Consider the following 9,880-nt stretch of genomic DNA (forward strand, 5'->3'; position numbering starts at 1 on the left):
AATGGAAACTGCGCTCAGCAGCAGCACAGGAAACCGCCCGATTTCTCCGCCTGCTGCGGCTGCGGCTGCTTTGTTTGACCCGGATCGGCGGATTTGCCGTTGGCCGTTTGCGGTTTGGGCTGCGCATCGATGGCAACTTCGCCGATTTTGTACTGTTTCAGCTGCTGGACTGCGTCCGGCGAGTGTCCGGCATTGTTGAACGCCTTGGTTGCATCCTTGCCGGCCACCTCCAGTATGAGCTCCGGGCCGCCGGGATGATCCTTAATAAATGTCGTCACATCGTACACGTTGCCCTTGTAGATCATCCAGACGGGCTGGCCGTTTTTGCCATTGCGTTCCGCAACCTCCGACTTCTGATAGATCTGTGACATGTTCGCTTCGATTTATGGATGCTTCGCGTGATTGGAGTACTATCTATTTTTTTTTTGTGTTTGGTTGTGATAAGCGTTTGTCTGTTTTTTTAATTGCCAAATGGGTTATTTATGTTCGATGATGACACAGTGCCAAAAAAGCCGGGTGTGAACTAGTCCTCGATGTGTGCTACTCCATGTACTTCGCTCAGACAAATGAGTATCGCTTAGTGTATTTATTATATTTATGTATTTATGAGCGTGAAGGGGCAAACGTTTATGGCGGGAGTCGCCCCGTGCGAATCGATAAGAAATACGTGAGTATTTCATTTCGGCCAAACCTAATACCAATTTTGCGTGTCACAACTTGAGCAATATCGAGTGCTTTATGAGTTGCCACAATTCATTAATTCGACTCTAAACAAACGGAAATAGTATAAAGCGAGCAAGTTTATCAGTCTTAGATCCCAGCGATCGCTCATATCTATCTATATATATATATATAGTATATATGCTTGGCAAATGCCGATCAGATTAGATGACGATGATGACTGGTTAAATTTTGCTACGCATTTGATAAGATTTAAACGAAAAAGATCAATGCCATATTCTTTTGTATTTTCGTCTATCTTATCTTGTGCTTAAAGTGCTTGAGAATTACAAGCAAGTCAGGCAACTGCTTGGCTACAATGTTGGATTAAACAAACATGTGTTTTATCAGTAAACATAGTTTAAACTGAGCGATCATTTATAAAGCAGTTATTACTTGAGAATTACAATAAAGGGATGCAATTATCTGTTAATTAGTTATTGTACTTGTAGCTTATTGATAGCATTAATAAATGTTATCACAGTATGTTTAAAATAGGCGATCGCAGAAATCTTGGATGGTTTATGTTCTTCCACTGCTTGCGCGCACAATGTGCGCCTTTAACTGCTTGTTATGAAGATTATTTGACTGCTTGCCCACTCTGTAGTTTTTCGGGTTAATTGTTGTTAGTGGCTACAGAATTATGAAACGTTTTATAGCTGAACGACTGCAGAAAACTTGGAGTTCTTCAATAGGTTGTTCACTCCTTGAATAGCTTTCATAGTCTAAATGTAGTCCTTATAATTGATTTTGAATAATATTTAAAAAGGAAACAATATTTATTAACAACAATCAAATTTTGGACTGTGGACTCTCGTTTTATGGCTTCCCTAGTTAGACTGCTTCTTATTACGGTCATCGCTGTCCAAACTGCTTGTGTATACCATTTTTATAGACTTAACTGCTTACTTTTGTGAAAACCGTTTTTCATGAGGCTTGGCTTTTTCTTCATAATTTTCCCTCTAAAAAAATCTGGCATTTAAATCTGAGAACAAAATTTTTGGTCGAATTTCATGTCAAAATCTTACCCTTAAGATTCGTATATAGACATGGGTCGAAATTTCCCATTCACATAACTCGGTCAAAACTCAACCGATTTTCATGAGGCTTAGCTTTTTCTTCATGGTTTTCCCCCTAGATTAATCGAGCATTTAAATCTGAGAACAAAAATTTTGGTCGAATTTCATGTCAAAATCTTAGCCTAGTTTTGGACATAATCCTAGTTTTGGACATAGACATGGGTCGAAATTTCCCACCCCCATAACTTGGTCAAAACTCAACCGATTTTCATGAGGCTTGGCTTTTTCTTCATGGTTTTCCTCCTAGATTAATCGGGCATTTAAATCTGAGAACAAAAATTTTGGTCGAATTTCATGTCAAAATCTTAGCCCTAGTTTTGGACATAGACATGGGTCGAAATTTCTCACCCCCATAACTTGGTCAAAACTCAACCGATTTTCATGAGGCTTAGCTTTTTCTTCATGGTTTTCCCCCTAGATTAATCGGGCATTTAAATCTGAGAACAAAAATTTTGGTCGAATTTCATGTCAAAATCTTAGCCTAGTCTTGGACATAGTCCTAGTTTTGGACATGGGTCGAAATTTCCCATTCACATAACTCGGGCAAAACTCAACCGATTTTCATGAGGCTTAGCTTTTTCTTCATGGTTTTCCCCCTAGATTAATCGGGCATTTAAATCTGAGAACAAAAATTTTGGTCGAATTTCATGTCAAAATCTTAGCCTAGTTTTGGACATAGTCCTAGTTTTGGACATGAACATGGGTCGAAATTTCTCACCCCCATAACTTGGTCAAAACTCAACCGATTTTCATGAGGCTTAGCTTTTTCTTCATGGTTTTCCCCCTAGATTAATCGGGCATTTAAATCTGAGAACAAAAATTTTGGTCGAATTTCATGTCAAAATCTTAGCCTAGTTTTGGACATAGTCCTAGTTTTGGACATAGACATGGGTCGAAATTTCCCACCCCCATAACTTGGTCAAAACTTAACCGATTTTCACGAGGCTTGGCTTTTTCTTCATGGTTTTCCCCCTAGATTAATCGGGCATTTAAATCTGAGAACAAAAATTTTGGTCGAATTTCATGTCAAAATCTTAGCCTAGTTTTGGACATAGTCCTAGTCTTGGACATAGACATGGGTCGAAATTTCCCATTCACATAACTCGGTCAAAACTCAACCGATTTCCACGAGGCTTAGCTTTTTCTTCATGGTTTTCCCCCTAGATTAATCGGGCATTTAAATCTGAGAACAAAAATTTTGGTCGAATTTCATGTCAAAATCTTAGCCTAGTTTTGGACATAGTCCTAGTTTTGGACATGGGTCGAAATTTCCCATTCACATAACTCGGGCAAAACTCAACCGATTTTCATGAGGCTTAGCTTTTTCTTCATGGTTTTCCCCCTAGATTAATCGGGCATTTAAATCTGAGAACAAAAATTTTGGTCGAATTTCATGTCAAAATCTTAGCATAGTTTTGGACATAGTCCTAGTTTTGGACATAGACATGGGTCGAAATTTCCCACCCCCATAACTTGGTCAAAACTCAACCGATTTTCATGAGGCTTGGCTTTTTCTTCATGGTTTTCCCCCTAGATTAATCGGACATTTAAATCTGAGAACAAAAATTTTGGTCGAATTTCATGTCAAAATCTTAGCCTAGTTTTGGACATAGTCCTAGTTTTGGACATAGACATGGGTCGAAATTTCCCATTCACATAACTCGGGCAAAACTCAACCGATTTTCATGAGGCTTAGCTTTTTCTTCATGGTTTTCCCCCTAGATTAATCGGGCATTTAAATCTGAGAACAAAAATTTTGGTCGAATTTCATGTCAAAATCTTAGCCTAGTCTTGGACATAGTCCTAGTTTTGGACATGGGTCGAAATTTCCCATTCACATAACTCGGGCAAAACTCAACCGATTTTCATGAGGCTTAGCTTTTTCTTCATGGTTTTCCCCCTAGATTAATCGGGCATTTAAATCTGAGAACAAAAATTTTGGTCGAATTTCATGTCAAAATCTTAGCCTAGTTTTGGACATAGTCCTAGTTTTGGACATAGACATGGGTCGAAATTTCTCATTCACATAACTCGGTCAAAACTCAACCGATTTTCATGAGGCTTAGCTTTTTCTTCATGGTTTTCCCCCTAGATTAATCGGGCATTTAAATCTGAGAACAAAAATTTTGGTCGAATTTCATGTCAAAATCTTAGCCTAGTTTTGGACATAGACATAGGTCGAAATTTCCCACCCCCATAACTTGGTCAAAACTCAACCGATTTTCATGAGGCTTAGCTTTTTCTTCATGGTTTTCCCCCTAGATTAATCGGGCATTTAAATCTGAGAACAAAAATTTTGGTCGAATTTCATGTCTAAATCTTAGCCTAGTTTTGGACATAGTCCTAGTTTTGGACATGGGTCGAAATTTCCCATTCACATAACTCGGGCAAAACTCAACCGATTTTCATGAGGCTTAGCTTTTTCTTCATGGTTTTCCCCCTAGATTAATCGGGCATTTAAATCTGAGAACAAAAATTTTGGTCGAATTTCATGTCAAAATCTTAGCCTAGTTTTGGACATAGACATGGGTCGAAATTTCCCACCCCCATAACTTGGTCAAAACTCAACCGATTTTCATGAGACTTGGCTTTTTCTTCATGGTTTTCCCCCTAGATTAATCGGGCATTTAAATCTGAGAACAAAAATTTTGGTCGAATTTCATGTCAAAATCTTAGCCTAGTTTTGGACATAGTCCTAGTTTTGGACATAGACATGGGTCGAAATTTCCCATTCACATAACTCGGGCAAAACTCAACCGATTTTCATGAGGCTTAGCTTTTTCTTCATGGTTTTCCCCCTAGATTAATCGGACATTTAAATCTGACCACACAATTTTTGGTCGAATTTCATGTCAAAATCTTAGCCTAGTTTTGGACATAGACATGGGTCGAAATTTCCCATTCACATAACTCGGGCAAAACTCAACAGATTTCCATGAAGCTTAGCTTTTTCTTCATGGTTTTCCCCCTAGATTAATCGGGCATTTAAATCTGAGAACAAAAATGTTGGTAGAATTTCATGTCAAAATCTTAGCCTAGTTTTGGACATAGTCCTAGTTTTGGACATAGACATAGGTCGAAATTTCCCACCCCCATAACTTGGTCAAAACTCAACCGATTTTCATGAGACTTGGCTTTTTCTTCATGGTTTTCCCCCTAGATTAATCGGGCATTTAAATCTGAGAACAAAAATTTTGGTCGAATTTCATGTCAAAATCTTAGCCCTAGTTTTGGACATAGTCCTAGTTTTGGACATAGACATGGGTCGAAATTTCCCATTCACATAACTCCGTCAAAACTCAACCGATTTCCACGAGGCTTGGCTTTTTCTTCATGGTTTTCCCCCTAGATTAATCGGACATTTAAATCTGAGAACAAAAATTTTGGTCGAATTTCATGTCAAAATCTTAGCCTAGTTTTGGACATAGACATGGGTCGAAATTTCCCATTCACATAACTCGGTCAAAACTCAACCGATTTTCATAAGGCTTGGCTTTTTCTTCATGGTTTTCCCCCTAGATTAATCGGACATTTAAATCTGACCACACAATTTTTGGTCGAATTTCATGTCAAAATCTTAGCCTAGTTCTGGACATAGACATGGGTCGAAATTTCCCATTCACATAACTCGGGCAAAACTCAACCGATTTTCATGAGGCTTAGCTTTTTCTTCATGGTTTTCCCCCTAGATAATTCGGGCATTTAAATCTGAGAACAAAAATTTTGGTCGAATTTCATGTCAAAATCTTAGCCTAGTGTTGGACATAGTCCTAGTTTTGGACATAGACATGGGTCGAAATTTCCCACCCCCATAACTTGGTCAAAACTCAACCGATTTTCATGAGACTTGGCTTTTTCTTCATGGTTTTCCCCCTAGATTAATCGGGCATTTAAATCTGAGAACAAAAATGTTGGTAGAATTTCATGTCAAAATCTTAGCCTAGTTTTGGACATAGTCCTAGTTTTGGACATAGACATGGGTCGAAATTTCCCACCCCCATAACTTGGTCAAAACTCAACCGATTTTCATGAGACTTGGCTTTTTCTTCATGGTTTTCCCCCTAGATTAATCGGGCATTTAAATCTGAGAACAAAAATTTTGGTCGAATTTCATGTCAAAATCTTAGCCCTAGTTTTGGACATAGTCCTAGTTTTGGACATAGACATGGGTCGAAATTTCCCATTCACATAACTCGGTCAAAACTCAACCGATTTCCACGAGGCTTGGCTTTTTCTTCATGGTTTTCCCCCTAGATTAATCGGACATTTAAATCTGAGAACAAAAATTTTGGTCGAATTTCATGTCAAAATCTTAGCCTAGTTTTGGACATAGACATGGGTCGAAATTTCCCATTCACATAACTCGGTCAAAACTCAACCGATTTTCATAAGGCTTGGCTTTTTCTTCATGGTTTTCCCCCTAGATTAATCGGACATTTAAATCTGAGAACAAAAATTTTGGTCGAATTTCATGTCAAAATCTTAGCCTAGTCTTGGACATAGTCCTAGTTTTGGACATGGGTCGAAATTTCCCATTCACATAACTCGGGCAAAACTCAACCGATTTTCATGAGGCTTAGCTTTTTCTTCATGGTTTTCCCCCTAGATTAATCGGGCATTTAAATCTGAGAACAAAAATTTTGGTCGAATTTCATGTCAAAATCTTAGCCTAGTTTTGGACATAGTCCTAGTTTTGGACATAGACATGGGTCGAAATTTCTCATTCACATAACTCGGTCAAAACTCAACCGATTTGCATGAGGCTTAGCTTTTTCTTCATGGTTTTCCCCCTAGATTAATCGGGCATTTAAATCTGAGAACAAAAATTTTGGTCGAATTTCATGTCAAAATCTTAGCCTAGTTTTGGACATAGACATGGGTCGAAATTTCCCATTCACATAACTCGGTCAAAACTCAACCGATTTTCATAAGGCTTGGCTTTTTCTTCATGGTTTTCCCCCTAGATTAATCGGACATTTAAATCTGAGAACAAAAATTTTGGTCGAATTTCATGTCAAAATCTTAGCCTAGTTTTGGACATAGACATGGGTCGAAATTTCCCATTCACATAACTCGGGCAAAACTCAACCGATTTTCATGAGGCTTAGCTTTTTCTTCATGGTTTTCCCCCTAGATTAATCGGGCATTTAAATCTGAGAACAAAAATTTTGGTCGAATTTCATGTCAAAATCTTAGCCTAGTCTTGGACATAGTCCTAGTTTTGGACATGGGTCGAAATTTCCCATTCACATAACTCGGGCAAAACTCAACCGATTTTCATGAGGCTTAGCTTTTTCTTCATGGTTTTCCCCCTAGATTAATCGGGCATTTAAATCTGAGAACAAAAATTTTGGTCGAATTTCATGTCAAAATCTTAGCCTAGTTTTGGACATAGTCCTAGTTTTGGACATAGACATGGGTCGAAATTTCTCATTCACATAACTCGGTCAAAACTCAACCGATTTGCATGAGGCTTAGCTTTTTCTTCATGGTTTTCCCCCTAGATTAATCGGGCATTTAAATCTGAGAACAAAAATTTTGGTCGAATTTCATGTCAAAATCTTAGCCTAGTTTTGGACATAGTCCTAGTTTTGGACATAGACATAGGTCGAAATTTCCCACCCCCATAACTTGGTCAAAACTCAACCGATTTTCATGAGGCTTAGCTTTTTCTTCATGGTTTTCCCCCTAGATTAATCGGGCATTTAAATCTGAGAACAAAAATTTTGGTCGAATTTCATGTCAAAATCTTAGCCCTAGTTTTGGACATAGACATGGGTCGAAATTTCCCACCCCCATAACTTGGTCAAAACTCAACCGATTTTCATGAGGCTTAGCTTTTTCTTCATGGTTTTCCCCCTAGATTAATCGGGCATTTAAATCTGAGAACAAATATTTTGGTCGAATTTCATGTCAAAATCTTAGCCTAGTTTTGGACATAGTCCTAGTTTTGGACATAGACATAGGTCGAAATTTCCCACCCCCATAACTCGGTCAAAACTCAACCGATTTCCACGAGGCTTGGCTTTTTCTTCATGGTTTTCCCCCTAGATTAATCGGGCATTTAAATCTGAGAACAAATATTTTGGTCGAATTTCATGTCAAAATCTTAGCCTAGTTTTGGACATAGTCCTAGTTTTGGACATAGACATGGGTCGAAATTTCCCATTCACATAACTCGGTCAAAACTCAACCGATTTCCACGAGGCTTGGCTTTTTCTTCATGGTTTTCCCCCTAGAATAATCGGACATTTAAATCTGAAAACAAAAATTTTGGTCGAATTTCATTTCAAAATCTTAGCCTAGTTTTGGACATAGTCCTAGTTTTGGACATAGACATGGGTCGAAATTTCCCATTCACATAACTCGGTCAAAACTCAACCGATTTCCACGAGGCTTAGCTTTTTCTTCATGGTTTTCCCCCTAGATTAATCGGGCATTTAAATCTGAGAACAAAAATTTTGGTCGAATTTCATGTCTAAATCTTAGCCTAGTTTTGGACATAGTCCTAGTTTTGGACATGGGTCGAAATTTCCCATTCACATAACTCGGTCAAAACTCAACCGATTTCCACGAGGCTTAGCTTTTTCTTCATGGTTTTCCCCCTAGATTAATCGGGCATTTAAATCTGAGAACAAAAATTTTGGTCGAATTTCATGTCAAAATCTTAGCCTAGTTTTGGACATAGACATGGGTCGAAATTTCCCACCCCCATAACTTGGTCAAAACTCAACCGATTTTCATGAGACTTGGCTTTTTCTTCATGGTTTTCCCCCTAGATTAATCGGGCATTTAAATCTGAGAACAAAAATATTGGTAGAATTTCATGTCAAAATCTTAGCCTAGTTTTGGACATAGTCCTAGTTTTGGACATAGACATGGGTCGAAATTTCCCACCCCCATAACTTGGTCAAAACTCAACCGATTTTCATGAGACTTGGCTTTTTCTTCATGGTTTTCCCCCTAGATTAATCGGGCATTTAAATCTGAGAACAAAAATATTGGTAGAATTTCATGTCAAAATCTTAGCCTAGTATTGGACATAGTCCTAGTTTTGGACATGGGTCGAAATTTCCCATTCACATAACTCGGCCATAACTCAACCGATTTTCATGAGGCTTAGCTTTTTCTTCATGGTTTCCCCCCTAGATTAATCGGGCATTTAAATCTGAGAACAAAAATTTTGGTCGAATTTCATGTCAAAATCTTAGCCTAGTTTTGGACATAGTCCTAGTTTTGGACATAGACATGGGTCGAAATTTCCCATTCACATAACTCGGGCAAAACTCAACCGATTTTCATGAGGCTTAGCTTTTTCTTCATGGTTTTCCCCCTAGATTAATCGGGCATTTAAATCTGAGAACAAAAATGTTGGTAGAATTTCATGTCAAAATCTTAGCCTAGTTTTGGACATAGTCCTAGTTTTGGACATAGACTTGGGTCGAAATTTCCCATTCACATAACTCGGTCAAAACTCAACCGATTTCCACGAGGCTTAGCTTTTTCTTCATGGTTTTCCCCCTAGATTAATCGGGCATTTAAATCTGAGAACAAAAATTTTGGTCGAATTTCATGTCAAAATCTTAGCCTAGTTTTGGACATAGTCCTAGTTTTGGACATGGGTCGAAATTTCCCATTCACATAACTCGGGCAAAACTCAACCGATTTTCATGAGGCTTAGCCTCATTTAAATCTGAGAACAAAAATTTTGGTCGAATTTCATGTCAAAATCTTAGCCTAGTGTTGGACATAGTCCTAGTTTTGGACATAGACATGGGTCGAAATTTCCCACCCCCATAACTTGGTCAAAACTCAACCGATTTTCATGAGACTTGGCTTTTTCTTCATGGTTTTCCCCCTAGATTAATCGGGCATTTAAATCTGAGAACAAAAATGTTGGTAGAATTTCATGTCAAAATCTTAGCCTAGTTTTGGACATAGTCCTAGTTTTGGACATAGACATGGGTCGAAATTTCCCACCCCCATAACTTGGTCAAAACTCAACCGATTTTCATGAGGCTTGGCTTTTTCTTCATGGTTTTCCCCCTAGATTAATCGGACATTTAAATCTGACCACACAA

The 9,880-nt window shown here is 38.3% G+C and overlaps 1 protein-coding gene across 1 annotated transcript; it reads right to left on the reverse strand.

The window, feature by feature from the left end:
- LOC115762756 (cytochrome b5 type B) lies at positions 1 to 523 on the reverse strand. Its single transcript, XM_030705097.1, has one exon. It carries the CDS (start codon positions 369 to 371, stop codon positions 15 to 17), a length of 357 nt encoding a protein of 118 aa, XP_030560957.1. The 5' UTR covers positions 372 to 523; the 3' UTR covers positions 1 to 14.
- Positions 524 to 9,880: the final 9,357 nt, after the last annotated feature.

This window comes from Drosophila novamexicana, unplaced genomic scaffold (assembly GCF_003285875.2).
Source record: "Drosophila novamexicana strain 15010-1031.04,08,12 unplaced genomic scaffold, DnovRS2.1 tig00000644-arrow-pilon, whole genome shotgun sequence".
In the NCBI taxonomy this organism is placed as follows: Eukaryota; Metazoa; Arthropoda; class Insecta; order Diptera; family Drosophilidae; genus Drosophila; species Drosophila novamexicana.

Coding starts and splice junctions, on each gene's coding strand:
- LOC115762756 (XM_030705097.1), bottom strand. CDS start 371: ATGTCACAGATCTATCAGAAGTCGGAGGTTGCGGAACGCAATGGCAAA.